The 15,786-nt window shown below is 32.9% G+C and overlaps 2 protein-coding genes across 7 annotated transcripts in view; both read left to right on the top strand.

Annotated features, from left to right (window-relative positions):
- The first annotated feature begins 25 nt into the window (after positions 1-25).
- Positions 26-4,635, top strand: LOC128683260 (thrombin inhibitor hemalin-like). 4 transcript variants are annotated; one of them, XR_010370344.1, is made up of 7 exons: positions 26-125; positions 312-399; positions 1,007-1,116; positions 2,540-2,633; positions 2,933-3,186; positions 3,850-4,063; positions 4,347-4,635. XR_010370344.1 is itself a non-coding variant. In XM_064437039.1 (5 exons), exons 1-5 carry the CDS (start codon positions 26-28, stop codon positions 3,066-3,068), a joined length of 528 nt encoding a protein of 175 aa, XP_064293109.1. In that variant the 3' UTR covers positions 3,069-3,309. The 4 variants fall into 4 exon arrangements, 1 of the variants encoding a protein (XP_064293109.1); XR_010370343.1 differs by having other exon boundaries at positions 4,338-4,635; XR_010370342.1 differs by having other exon boundaries at positions 3,850-4,635.
- Positions 4,636-9,367: 4,732 nt separating this feature from the next.
- The window catches only part of LOC128682920 (uncharacterized protein), a 130,319-nt gene continuing 123,900 nt past the window's right edge, over positions 9,368-15,786 (top strand). For 2 of the 3 annotated variants that reach the window (XM_053767963.2, XM_053767962.2), the window contains exon 1: positions 9,368-9,648. The gene's annotated coding sequence lies outside the window, so the exon portion shown is untranslated. The remainder of the gene's footprint in view (positions 9,649-15,786) is intronic. The other variant, XM_053767964.2, reaches the window with a different exon arrangement.

Below are 15,786 nucleotides of genomic sequence, written 5' to 3'. Positions count from 1 at the left end.
CCTATAACAATCGTAGACGCGTAAAATGTATAGAGAAAGTTTATTTGTTATTATATTTTTCTATACAAAAACAGTTGTTGGTCGAATGATAGGAGAGCACAAGGAGGAAACAACGCAAAAACCAAGTAAGTATAAATAAAATTACTTTATATAAAATTAATTGGCCAAGATATCTACACAGCAAGCTATCACAAAAAAGCTTTAACGGGTTTGTGATTTTCAGTCATAGTTTTAGTTACTTGAAACATATTAATCAGTTATGGAAAACTAAATGCCTATAATGAAGATATCCATAAAATCGATAATTTCAGTGTTAATTACTGGTTTGACTTTCGATGTGTGGTGCAAGTTCCAAACGAATACCTACGATTGCGGTGAGCACGGGAGACACGCCTACAGGTATGATTTTGCTATTATTTATGTATGTTGAGACTAACTAGTTGGATTGTTCGTATGGAATTATGCAACTAAATATTTGAAGTATATTTGTAATTACCTACGATTAATCATAGTCATCATTAACCAATAGAGTAGAAATGATGTAAGTAATACTGAGACAAGATCTCACTGACAATAAAGACTTGTTTCTAAAATTACCTATATATATATATTAACTATAGCTACAGGATAGCTTATAAAACCCCATTAACAGTGTTGACTACGTGGATTTTAATGGCCACCGTTTTCAGTTCAGTCAACTAAGAGACATTGTATAAAACAACCGTATAAAACTGTGTAAAATCTTTTGTCTAGAATACTATGATTTTATTTGTTTTCGCTGTTGAATAAAATATTTTGACAAAAAATGTATGTATATTATTATCATATGATGTCAATATTTTAATACATCTATGGATGTCATGTATGTTATGTAAGTAAGTATAAATATTCAAGAGTAAAAATTCTAAATAACAGTCATAATGACATCAAAAGCGTGATATGCTTAGAAATGACGTTAGTGTGGATTGCCTTGCGATTTTATCGTGTAATCTACGATTGTCTGCAGGTTTTACTATGACACATTAAATGAAGGATGTAAAGCCACCCATATAGGTGACTGTGATAATAATCTTAATAATTTTTACGACTTGAGAGAGTGCAATGATATTTGCCGAGGTAAGGTTCGGTTAAGGGTACAGGTTTGTATCTACTTAACAATTTTTGCTTATTGCATTAAAATGTTGAAGGAAGCAGAGCCGCTTCAAAATCCTATAGAATATGGTTGAGCTTCGCGATAACCCACGCGTCAACTCGTGAAACGGGTGCTGCCAATGTTAATGTAAATTATATACTAATTGTGTGTGTCATGGGAGGGGACTAATACTATTTGAAAAAGTGTCCGACTCATTACCTCCCATCAGTTCTAAAATGCGAGTAGTTTAGTAGCTTTTAGAACGATATTGTCAATTAGATATGTGGGAAAGTGCCTGGAAAGTAAATGTCTAATTACTTAAATTAACTTTCACAACTTAAGCCCATACTTCATCGAAACTGATCGAGGAATTTGCATGATCGAGTAAAGTACCCTCACACACACACATCCAAACTTTCGCATTAATAATATAAGTAGGATGGAAAATGAGTGGAAAGAGGATAAAATTATTATTCTACTCTCTCATCTGGGCGTTTTCCAGGCTCTTTCTCATCCGTTGACCGTCGGAGCCCAGACAAATCTGGGGGCACAGCAGTGCCCCCGCAAGTCGAGCGAAATAAAAAGCGGCGCGGTCGTACCATCCTTTTCTCGAAGCGATTCAGGCCAATTTCGAACCCCAATAACTTGGTTTTGGATAATACAGGAAGCCTGCATTTTCAGTAATTAAGCAGTTATTGTATAAACATTGTAAATTTCAAATTTCATTCTATTCGAACCAGTTTGAACTCGTTAAAGTTTCTTGATTTTGTCACTCACTGACCGATCATCAAAAGTCTAAGGCACTTTTAGCAGATATAAAAATTTAGAATACAATAAGTGTTTTGCCTAAATCAAGGGAAAATCTAAATATTTTGGAATTCCGGTTAAATTTTCTAGATACATAAACTGCATTAATAAAGTTGCATTTGCAGTTAATGAATCATTGTACCTGTTTAATGGAAAGGGTGTGTTCAGCCCATGAAATTGAACAACATTCTCATAGGAAAATATGAAAAGAAAACTATTTTCCATACAAAATCGACATATGACTACAAAGATAAGTGAGATGTGTTAGTGAGAACCCATGTCTCGCAGCTCAGTTTTTCTACGGTAATAAGTTAACAACCTAATATAATATGTGTTACTCGTGAGATACATTGTTTTCATGCGATGGCCAAGTCGATCTATTTATTAAAACCTAAAAGATTTTTAATATTGATATGATAATAACTTAAGACAGAAGGTCCCTTAAGTAGGGACTGAATAAATAATTCGACTTGGTATTACATGAACCTCACAACTTTTTACGGTAGAAAAACTGAGATGCGTGACTTGGGTTTTTTACAGCATATTTTTGATGGCATTATTATTTTCAGCAAAAGGGCTATATTTTTATAATTTTTTTAGAACCCGGAAAGCGTGTTGTACCTGAAGTGTTGACACCAAATGTATATTGTAGAATGCAACCAGACTTCGGGCTTTGTAGCAATTATCACCCCATGTAAGTATCTAATTGTTTAACTTTTTTTTGCTGAAAAGTTTGATTTAGCTTAAATAAAAAATAATATTAATAACATGGGATTTTTGGGGTTTATTTATGTTATGTTCTCTTTCACACTCCTAAAGACCTAATTATTGTTGGTATATTTATGCAAAATTTAAAGAATGATTCACAGTTCTTTTTAATTATCTACATACCATAAAACATATTTTTTGCGAAAATATGTTTTATGTAGATTTATATTGTTCGGTTGTGATCTCAAAAATGGAGTAATAAAATATATGTTTTATTTTATCAAGGTGGTATTTCGACATCTCCACGAGAACATGTAAAGGATTCTCGTATAGCGGGTGCGGTGGGAACCAAAATAAATTTGGAAACATTCAAGACTGTACTATGACTTGTTTACCGAATATCGAATATAGAGATTGGTAAAAGTCAGGTTTTATTTTTAATCTATCCAGTTTTTGACCGATCGGCCGAAATGACCAAGGTTTTTAAACAGGGCGAAAATCGAAAATACATTTTTATGGTCAGTTTTGCTTCATAATAAGTAAGCACTTATTATCAAGTTTGTCACAAAACCTAAGTAGTTTTTTAGACTGCAACATATTATTATTTAAATTAAATTAAATCTTTGTATACAAATTATAAATAAAAAATTATTAATATATCACCTGATTGTCTGTCTATGGTGAGTCATGGCCCAAACTCCTTACACATACATTAGGCCCGTGCTTCAGCTGCTGGGACGTTTAAATGGCTGTTGATGATATTACTTGAATTCACCTCTTTGTGCGATAATAAATTTTCATTTCGGAAAACTTATTTATACATAGACTAAGCACTAGAAATACAATTCTATGACTTTATAGCCTAATTTTGTTTTTATATAAATATATAAAATGTACAGGATTTTTTTCCACTGTTTTAATGTATGTATTGATTAGCGCAAACGAATTTATATAGCTACTTTAGGTAAATAATTTTATTAGAACGTAGTTATTATTCAATACAATCAATCCAATTCCAGTCAACTGACTACAAACATTTTGGTGGCCACCGTTTTCGTTTTAGTACATTGTGACAGCGGTGTCAAATATGTTTGTTTAGAAGATAAATAACTGAAATCTAACAAACCTATATCAAGACTTTATAGAAATAGCTGGAGGAGGTATTACTTTTAGTTATTGTAATAGCTATTTCGGTTATTTAGGGGAAGGGAGGGCAAAATGGAAGTATTGGACGAAATGGACACTCCCCTTATACCCCAACCACGCGATGACGATGAGATATGTCACAGGCGCAGCATTGCCCAGCGATACACGGCGAGTTTACCACTGAAGTTCAGTCCTGAAGAGTGAATATTCGTTGTCTATTAGACTGTTAAATGTTACAAAAGCATTTATAAGTGAACTTGTTTGAATATGGTAAGAAATATTCAGTTAATTTATATACAAGGTATTTTCTTCTTGATATCGAGCATGCATAAATACATAAATGTATTTATACAATTGTTAATTACAATTATTGGTTGTTGCAATATGTTAGAACTATAGGTAACTACTTAGTCAGCGCACAGTAAATTTGAAAATTCGAAGTTTAGGGATAAACAGAAAAATAACATACATACCATAATATGGTGGAAGGTATTTTTAAGTTGTATGAATGACTGATTTTGCTAAGTTACAATTACTTCTTAAGTTTTTTTAGAATGCCAACTAATGTGATAAAGAGTCATGCGTGAGGGGGTAACTTCGAAGATGTGAGATTAGGAACAATTTCTTATTCCGTAAAAATAAAAATAATTATGAAGATAAAAGGAGAGAACCGTAAGAAGAGAACTATATCTTAACTTATTATATTCCATTTTGCCCACATATGCATTCAATTTTACGTACAGGTGAGCAAAATACTTATTTGCTTATTATTGTGATTAGACATTTAGTTTAATTTATTATATTATCTTTAAAGACTGATCAAAATAAAATATTAAGACAAATAGCTGAATTATTTTTAATATTGACATTAAGAAATAAACCGATCTTGCCCTCCTTAAAGCCTATGAAATTGGCAAACTGTTAAGTTTACTTTATCAATATTCCATAGTTCCGCGTAAACAATAAACAGGGTCCTAAGCTAACAAATGATAGTTGACGCTGGTTGGCTTTATTATCCCGAGTATCGCTTCCAATAGATTCATGCTTAACTGGAACTAAACAAAGAAAAGTAAGTACATATTAGCCCACTACAGAAAATAGAAAAAAGATTTAAGTTACATCTGCAGCAATTCAGTTATATCGGGAAGTATCTGTCTATTTGTCTGTATGTACACGCTAATCTTCGGAACTACTGGACGGATTTGAATTAATTTTTTTTTTTTCTTAATAGCCATATAAAAAATTTTTTTGTTATATAGGGTTATTTTGTTATTAAGCCTGGGCAACATATAGGGTATAAATTATTTTGAAAACTAGAACACCTGATGGAAAGCAATGATGGTACAGGCTAAACAAAAATTGTTTAGCCTGTTAAGCATTTTCTGTTTAGATATAAAAATGGAAGATCTGGAACACTTGCTGCATACCCATGATGGTCCAGATAAACTATAGGAAATAAAGAAATGACGCCTTAACAAAAGTTGTTTAACCTGATGAGGTTGTTCGGCCTGATAAGCATTTTCTTTTGAGGCATAAAAATTGAAGATCTGGAACACCTGATCTAGACGGTACAGCTAAACTATATGAAATATAGATATAACGACTTAACAAAAATTGTTCAGCCTGTTGAGCATTTTCTGTTGAGATAAAAAAATCGAAGATCTGGAATATCTTATCCAAGATGGCATAGCTAAACTACAGCAAATATATAAATGACGCCTTAACAAAAGTTGTTCAGCCTGATGAGCATTTTCTGTTGAGGTATAAAAATCGAAGATCTGGATCATATGAAGAAGAGTCATAATAGTTCAGCTAAACTATAGAAAGTATACTTTTTTAGTCTGATTAGCATCTTCTGTATGTATAGGTATTGTTACATTTGTCTGTACAATTAAATTTCTCTAATAATTTTGACTCCTTACCCAAAATTGTTCGGCCACGCGAGCGAAGTCGCAGGTATCAGCTAGTGTGAATATAAAAGCAATAGGTACTAACGCTTTACATTTTCAAGGGAGAATATTCTCTTTAGCCGACGATAATTACGACAGTGAAGGAATTAACATTCTAATAGCAATTTATGCTGATTACGGAATATTACTCTATTATGCCTTTGCTGAATTATTCAGTATAAAGAAAAAAAATGGAATACGGTATGTACGAGTACAACGAATTATGTCCACATTATTTTATGAGACTGGCTGTTGCCCGTCACCATATTTTGAATAATATGTGTTTATCATAATGTTGGAAGCTTTAATATAATTCAACAAAGGTAAGTATACTTACCACGACTTCTAGTATTTGAAGATATCTAGTATAAAAAATATTAATGCAGCAAAATTTTCACATATCAATGTAGCGGTCGCAGTGTGTGGTGTTAACTGAAATACAATTGAGCTTTAATTACTACGAGATTTAACCATTTTATATCCGTCTGCGGTTAAGCGGTCAGTCACATACTTTATTGTTAATGATGTACATAATATACCAAATAAATAGCGTAGCTACCTTCTGGGACTCTGGGATAAATTCATTGGTTTAGGGCACAGAATTGGGCAGCTGATAGTGGACTATAGTATTTCTGTATATCACAGTCTTAAAAAAAAGATGTTTGCAAAACCTTGGAATAAGGTTGCTACTGTTAATTAACGTGAAAACTTTCAGAAGTATAATAACTAATTTTATCACGTTTGAAGTTGCAAAAACATTACATATTAATATAAAGGTAGATTTAATGATATAGTAATAATTTACATTTTGCAATAATGACACAACGTTTCATTTGAAAACAATTTTTCACTCTTTGCGTTTATTTGCAAAAATTATTTTAAAATTCAAGTTAAGTGGACTGTTCAAAATAGAACCAATCTCGTAAAATCTAACGGAATTTTAAATTTCATAATAACAACACAAAGAACACTTTGTGTTGTAACTTGACATTAAGCTGTATAAAGATAAGAAAATATACAGACAATGTCATAAACGGTAAACCACGTTTAGGTAGGTACTTGTTTAGAAATATTAAAATTATGCGAAAATCTATCTGTCTTTCCCACCTAAACCGCTGCACTGATTTTGGTAAAATTTGTTTGCATATAATTAAAGAAACTTATAAAAACATAGACTGTTTTACAAATACAACCTCCGTAGGCCAGAAATGGGAATGAAAATTTGTATGACGCACCCTTTACATTTTGATGATGATTGATGTTCATTGATTCCCCACATCTAATAAACCCAATTAATATGTTTTGAACATTTTAAAAAATCTGCACGTTTATCAGTAGGATAAGCGATACACTCACAATACCGAGAGCCTTGGATTCGCAACAGATGTTCCGTTCGCACGGCATCATGTCTACAGCTTCATGATAACTAAACCAACTATTTTACCCTCCTTTTTATAGTAAATAATAGTATTTTTTATTTTTGATTATACATTCGTATGCAAGTTAGGTACTGTAAGCACTGGGGCATAACAAAGTAGGCAATACAGGCATGCTGTGACTATTGTCAATGAAAATTTTTGTCGATAGCAGGTATAGTTCATTAACATTTTATAAGTTGGTATCACTGGCATGGTGCTATACCGATAGCGAAGTGATTTCTTGAAATTATTGTAAAGAAACCGCAATAGTATTTACCGTTCTACAAAATAATATAGGTTTTACTATTCATAATGCCTATCGAATTTTCGATAATCGAAAACAAATCGTATTTGTTTCGAAATGGGAGGATAATATTGTGAAAGAGGTCATATACGAGAGAGACGTATTTTATGTGATACTAGGCTTATACTTATCATTATCATTGTATAATTATACCAGTGTAAAGTGACACCGAGATGCTAATATATATATTTCAAAATTCCAAATTCGAGAGTTGAGGTTGTTGGATTCTGCCTTCATCAAAGCCTAAGCGTTGCTCAGTAATTTCGGAGTGTTTTCTCTTAACAAAGGGGGATCAAAAGATCTGTCAGGAAACATCTGACTAAACAAAATTGAAGGTTGTTGCCTACTTCATAATGAAGCGCGTTAGTTAGGAACAATTACAGGGCGGGTAGGGTTCCGTGCCTTTCTGAAGTTTACTCGTAAATTGTGCTCTTGGGACGTTTTTGTTGGCGTCAGTAGGGAAGAAAGGAAGACTAATAGAGATGGCTTCGTAATGAACTTTATGCTTATATCAACGAGACATAAATTGTGATTTGGTGATTTACAGCGGTAATTCGAGTGACACTAGACCGAAAAATATAATATAAATCTTGAAAACTAAATAAATTGCATAATCAACATGACATCACATCACATGACATCTTCCATATTAAAAAAATCTCTATATTTTCATTGACACACTTCCAAGAAATTATTAGGTACACCTCATGTACCTACCTATCACTTATCAATATCAATAAAATCTACTTGTAAGGTAAAAATGACTTTTCGGCGATAACGGATGTAATAATGTAACAGTCTTTGAAATATTTAAACGTAATGAGATGAAACTTTCCACAGCGAATTTTTTCCAAGGGTTTCGGGTAAGAGCGAAAGCATGTACACTTCACTCGATTTCACTTCAGCTGAAATTAAAGGCGGCATCGGCGTTTTTCTGCCGAGCTCGCCATTGTTGGCGGCAATATTACATTGAGCTTTAGGTGTCTAGTGGTGGGATATCTACTAAGTATTTATAGTCAAAGTAAAAATAAATAAATAATATTTTGTCCGTGCAACTGTTACTGTAAATATCTATTAGTTCGCTGATATAAAGTTTTGCTATGATAAATAAAGCATCACTTGAAATTTTCAAATATATATTATAGATTAAAAATAAAGATTTTTCGCGAATGTAATTTAGGTAGGTATATATTATATTTTGTAGACCTTCTAAGTAGTTATTTGATTTAGATATGACACGTAGATACTTTGTGTAAACAGAAAATTAAAATATTATTGAATTATGGTTTTGTGCTATTCACATAACTATTTTTTTTTATATTAAATATATTCCTATAAAACCATTAAAAATATTAATTTCTTACAACGTGAATCTACTACGCTAATTGTTAGATAAATTCAAAGTTACCTACGCATTTCATTACCATAAATAGGTGGGCAGTTTATGGTGCAACGGGAAGGTAGTATTGACTATAAAACGAGGAAAAGAGACAAAAGATACGATACGTTGTTTCTGTTATGGTCGTGGGTTTATCACCTGTTGTTGGCTCGTTCCTCGTTTGACGATTGGAATGACTCACACTCACCGGAGGCTTTAGGAGTTTAGGTATTACATAATTATGAATTCTTAACTATATTTTAACTTCTTAACTAATTTCCTTTTCATTTGCTAGGTACCTACTAAAGTTCTCAAAAGTTTGTCAAAGTTAAGTAGTCCGTGTAAAAGTTGCATAGCGAAAAAGAATAGCCTGTAAGCTTTTAAGCTCTCACGTAGTCGTAGGCTCCAGATTATTCTCCTGCGAGAGCGGTGAGATAAGAGATGATGAAACAATGACGTTATCATGTAGGCAGTGTCGCTGGGGTTCCTGGGCTCGGCTGTCGGCGAGGGGGGCCGCGCGCTCGCTCGCGTCCGTCACACCGCGTGATACCTTCCGCGGAGCTTCGCGTACCCACCGAGCGCTCCGTCCCGAATAAACTTGTAAACTCACTTTTCGCCGCCGAAAATATATCACACATAAAACAACTTACCCTTGCTCAACGCACTTGTTTTACATCGATACTAAAAATTATTATTTCGAGTGAACACTAGAAACACGCGTTCAAAAAACTTCACAAAGTTTGTTTTCAAGTCCGTGTGCATGTGTGAGCTTAAAGTCATGGCTGGACGAAGTCCCCTCTAAACCGGTAAGTAAAACGGATATTACTGGATATTATGCATTTGAATTTTATCATTCATTCTTAACTTTAGACAAGTTCATCTATACATACCTAAAATATTACAAGGTGATGGATGAGTGAAGAAGAGTCTGTTATATTATGTTTATAGCCTATGGGTGTTTTATTATATATTATGGTCATTGACTATTTTGTTGTCGGGTTGCATTCCGAGTGTGCCTCGTGTCGGTTCCACAGATGCGGTACCGCGTCAATAAAGGCCTTGTTTAATAACGTTTAATTTCTTCGAAGTGTTGCGCTGTTTGATGCTGAACACAGAGTTTACAGTGCTCAGCCAACACGTAAGTACTGAGTGTCGGCTTACACATCATTGTGTGATTCGGAACTGCGTTAAATTCTTACCACCTTTTGCCTCCATGTGACAAGTTTTCAAGAAACACGAAAGTTCTCATTGTCGAATCAAATTAGTCATCGATTACCGTCACGGAATTGCTTCAAGTTAACAAAGTTCACAAACTGTTTAGCACAAGTTCTGAGCAATGAGTCGAGCTTTTGTTGTACCTACTGGTTGCTTAGTAATTAGAAGGCAAATAATGATTAGCTGTTAATTTTTAACCTATCCAGGATAATAAACAGCTATCTGATGATATCTATATGATGATACTACCTACCTACATGTTCATTTTGAAAATGCATAATTAGGTAATTATCTAATTAGGTATGCATTTTCAAAACTAAGGAATTACAATGAACATGTAGGTATGACACAAGACAATGTATTCCTCGGAAATAATTACGTAATTTGTTTTATCCTCAACGACAAACAATACATCCATCATTGTCGGGATGGGACAAACTTAGGAAAAAATACAAAGCTAACCGACGTTACGAGATATCAGTGAGAGGATAAAATGAAATCTTGAGACATCAGCTAAATGAAAAAAAGATTACCTACCTACACAATTTTCCTGCCTGATGTCTTTCTGAACATAATTTACAAAAGCAGGTTTAAATATTACCTTCTTGTCATTTTGTAAAGCCGCGAACAAAAATAAATTGTCCATTAAAGTTATGAATTTGACTGACAAGCTACTGATAGATTTTAATAAATTTCAGTTAGAAACAAAAAGGATACAACTAATCAAATTATGCCAAATATTTTTACGTTAGAAATGAAAGTAATTAAATTAATGGTGTAGCCAAACAAAAGATCAAATGAAAGAGAAGTTAAGTAAGTAAGGGAGCTTTGGACGATAAGTAAACGTTAACTTTAATTTTTATCGTTCGCTAAATAACTATCGCTTAAATAAAGAAAGAGAAGACACAAATAGAGAAAAATAAAATAGCGCACTTAGTGATAGAGATGTTTAAAATACAGTACGAATTTAAAAAGTTACTGGTTAATGTTATTATTTAAAATATATTTATATTTTATTCCTAGGTCTGATATGAATACAAATAGTACAAGGAAAGCTTTTGTCAAAATGTAGGCATTCGTTTAGTAATTTTAGACTCGTCACCCTTTATCACCGGTGGGGAGTCAAGTTCAGTCGAGTGAACCGTTGTTGCCTTCCTTCTGGAGTATTGTGAGTCAATTTGTTTATCTCTATACTTAAATAAATAAATAGAATTTGTTCTTCGTTTGGGCCGTTCGAAAAGATGACGCATTTTTATCAATTAAGTAACAACAAACAAGTAAATTATATTTAGGCTGCGGTGTCAACTCACCATTAGGTAGGCCGCATGTCCGTTTTCTCAGCTTGGTAGTATAATGAAAATCTACAAATCGAAATCTCTCTATAGCATTTTAGCCATTTACAGAGGCGTCATAAAAGTTCCAGTCTCAGATGGGATAGTTCCCATCTAAGACTAGAACTTTTTCAATTCAATGAGCAAGTCTAGTGACTTGATCATTGAATTGGGATGACAATAATAGAATAGTATAGTATAACTAAATTGAGCGCGTGGCAGTCCTTAGTATAACTTAGATCATGTTGCTTTGTCTTGGATGCACGTCATTCGTGGAAATGACTCACGCCACGGACGTTTATCATAAAGATACTACGACATATTACCATCGAAAGATTTAGCTTACTGTTATAACGTCTTTTTATAATAACTACTACATTATGTAGTAACATTTCAAAAAATACAGTGAAGCATAAAAATTTAGACAATTATATTCTACAAATCAGCCCAGATAAAAACGTGCCGTTTATGCACATTCAATTTATTTATAATAAATATTTCCAAAATATTTATTATAAATACATTGATGACCGCCTGTAAAATACTTTGATGTCTTATGAATTTCACTTCATTGGATTTTTAATTCCAAAGCAGAGGATCCAAATTATTAAAACATTACGCTCCATTTGGCATCGAGATGAAAATAATTTGTAAGATATAAATTTGTGGGGGTTTTTGAAGAGTGGAAAGACGAGTTAGGCAGACGCATCCTTTCCTATCCTTTAGTAATAATGTAATGACAATTGGCATAATTATATATGGTCTAATTACAAGTTGTTGTTGGGATCAATAGCTTGAGATCCTGTTATTTCACCAAATACAATTTGTATACTTATTGAAAAAATATTCATAATAGGTAATTATCAACATTTAAAACAGAGGTCTTATTCTCAGTAATATCCAAGAAAGTGTTCATAAAATACTTATACCAAACGACTTCAATTATATGTGTGCTATATAATCAAAATAATGTGCAATGCAACGGCTTTAGCCGTTAATTGTTCCCGATAGAGTTTATGATGTTTAGAAACTCAAAATTTCTTAGGCTTTTCATTTAATTAACTAATCATCAATAAATATAGGCAATAATAAAATTGAGAACTAAAATATGGTTAGTTAATATATTATTATAATAATTGAAAATGAACAGGGACACGATTTTCTAGCGATTGAATTTCACTCCATCCAATTTGTCCAGTTGGACAAACTATTTTTTCAATTTTTCAATTAGTTTAAAAAAAAAAGAACGAAACTTCGAAGTTCGAATAAATAAATAATAAATTTAAAATTTCGGCTCTGAATTTTTTGAAAAGCAGAAAAACTGTTAGACTACCATATTCGGCCAGAGTCTCAGCATTGCAGTTCAAATTGGCAATGCTGCCAGCCTTTGGGGCACGCCGCGCTATATGTCTTCTTCATTTTTCTTCCCTCGAGGGCTATTTTTCGCAGTTAGGTCTCCTCCGCGCTCTAGGTATATACCTAATTAACCGAGCGAGCGAAGCGAGTGAGGTCTACATATCAACTTCTGACAGAAACACATAACACGTACGTATAAGGTTTATATGTATATTAAATGTGTCATGTTATTTTTGTCAATAAAACAGAAATCGCGTTCAATAAAGATAAGTACAGACGGACGCATACACCAAATAAGTACTATTTGTGTTAGTACCTATGTTACTCATTTGTGTTAGTACCTATAGTGTATTAGTTAGGACTATACTTTAGCTGCTTTTTTACTGCAACTGGATAGAAATGTCCGTTTAGGGTATTCTGTTAGGTACATCTTTGATCGAATATTGTGAGAGTTTAAGTTGAGCCATCAGAGAATATATTTTGTTTACTTACCTAATGCATATAGAATAGTCATTTTGCATACAGAATACATGAATATACTACGCTTGTCATCTTCGCTTGAAGGTACCTTCAAGCGAAGTTGGTACAGGGTACCATTTTATTAACTTGTTAGCTTGTAGTCGACGTCTTAAGTTTTAAAATGTATTTGTTTCGTCGAATAGAACATTTTGAAATAAAATTTATGTACTAAATATTTTTATATTTATAAACAGTCCAAAATTTAAAGCCTCAATTAACTCTAATCTAAATTAACTCTCTCCTTAAAGTTTCCGAGAACACTGGAAGATGAAATTGACAGACAGTGTAAATTAAACACGTCAAACATGACGCTCGACCGTGCTCAAGGCAAATTTCGAAATTTTCTAATCTCCATCAGTAGTCGTTGTTATAAAGTTATATCCTAATGCAATTGTAAATAATGCAAACACAGCTTCATACGAAAAATGCGCAGGTGCACGCGTTACATAGTCTAGTCGGTGTGTACCGGCCTTTATTACACGTGGTTCAAACCGCGGTTAGCGACCGCTTCGCGTTGCTAGTCATCTCATTATAAAACTACTTTCGTCGTTGACCATAGACTTCATAAACCCACTCTTTACGTCACTAACGTTTATTTGAAAGGCCTTGAACTTGTTTTTCAAGAACATCTGACAACTATAGGATTTGAAAAGAATCTAAAAATGCACGAGAAAAAAAATATTTATCTCTTTTTTAATATTCTCCAATGTTCTAGTTATTATAGTTTTATTTTTAGAGTACGCAGCTTAAAAAGAAACAATTATTCTTAAATTGATTATATATTATAACTCATTAACTTTTAAATTGTTTTGAATTTTCGCTGTTCCATGTGATGGCGACGATTTTATTTGTATATCAAAACAATAGCTACGTGACTGCAATCTAAATAACATCCGAGCTCGCAATTCTAGGTAATAACATCTGACGGAGCATTTTTTGTTTCCCTATTTCTATCGACGATACATTTATTACACTACCTGGATTCATTTGACGGGCGATAAAAAATCTGGTCAAGTGCGAGTTGGAGTCGTGCACCGGGGGTTCTTTTATTATGTACCCAGACTGATTAATTAAATTCAATGTATTGTACATACACATTCACAATTTTAAAATGCAATTATTAAGCTGTTTTGTAAGACAAATACTTCTTTCATGATTCTAGGTCAAATAAAGACTTTAGTTTTGATACACAACATGACCCAATATGCGACTTAAATTAAAATATTTGAATAATTTTTCATGTGACTGTTCTGTACTTAACATAGATTTATTATTAAAATTACGGGTAGTCCAATAGGACTATCTGTAATTTTAATAAAAAATAAAATCCGGCTAATAAGCCGTAACAAAAAAAAACCATTGGATATAGCGAGTGGAATCGCGGTTCTAGTTGATAGCGGCCCTAGTTGGTGGTATCCTCATGTTATCTCTAAACATTCGGCCCAAGAAGTAATTATATAAGAATTCCGTTTTTACCTTTTGAGTTACGGGTCTCTAAACGACGAATATCCGAAAGTCGATGTCATCCCAAAGCTACGAATCGACGCCAGACGATAATGCAGGCTTAGGTAATTTAATTCATTTGGTTTGTGGTATTCCGTATTACGCACCAATTGGCCCCTTAAATTAAAATGTATATAATCGATTACCAAATTATACGACGATTCGTATATTTATTACGGTACTTATATTTTATTTTGCGTATCTATTAATTTTAAACTCTTCAAAACAATCAACAACAAAAATTCTATTAGGAAACATTAACAACAAAAACTTTGTTAGGAAACATAAAAATTTTATCCTCAAATATTACATGTAAAAATTGATTGGTACCTACTCAAAGTTGGAATAGCTAGGATTCCAATTCTTCGATTTGGAGCGCTAAACGGCATACCTGCCTTGGTGTCGATACCAACCAGCTCTATATTCAACTAGCAGCCCGAATTGGCTTTTCGGGTAAAACCATAATAAAACTTTCACAGAAATGACATAGATAATCAGATTAAATTCAAAATAATTGAGGGATTCGAACCATCAACAGTAACAACGTGAATTCAATGGTGTTTACCGTTGAGCTATTTACACATATCTTTAGTTGACGAAATTTTGAATGGGATTATTTGTTATTTCTTTTCACACTCATTTAACTACCCTAAAGGTCAGATTTTAAAAAATCCTGAAATACGGGTTTCAATATTTTTGTTGCATATCATTTGTGCCAAGTTTTAAGTAGATCAGTAATAGTGATTTTCGTTATTTTTCATACAAACTTTACCCCCAATTTTTACCTCTTTAGGGGTCGAATTTTTAAAACTCCTTTCTTATCTGAACGTAGTGCTCAGATAAGAAAGAAATTTTAATTCGATTCGAAATCGTAATAACCTAAAGCTACTGCACAAATTTCGCGTTTATAGCTTCTATGATATAGGTTGGGCGTTTATTAGTAAAAAACGCTTGTTCTTTTACTTTTATATAGATTTAAGTTAGGTTTAGTTGTTCGCCATGAATTTAAACCCCGCGAAC

This window comes from Plodia interpunctella, chromosome Z, assembly GCF_027563975.2.
Source record: "Plodia interpunctella isolate USDA-ARS_2022_Savannah chromosome Z, ilPloInte3.2, whole genome shotgun sequence".
In the NCBI taxonomy this organism is placed as follows: domain Eukaryota; kingdom Metazoa; phylum Arthropoda; class Insecta; order Lepidoptera; family Pyralidae; genus Plodia; species Plodia interpunctella.
The sequence above is the reverse complement of the archived record's forward strand: the minus strand, read 5'-3'. Positions and strand labels throughout refer to the sequence as shown.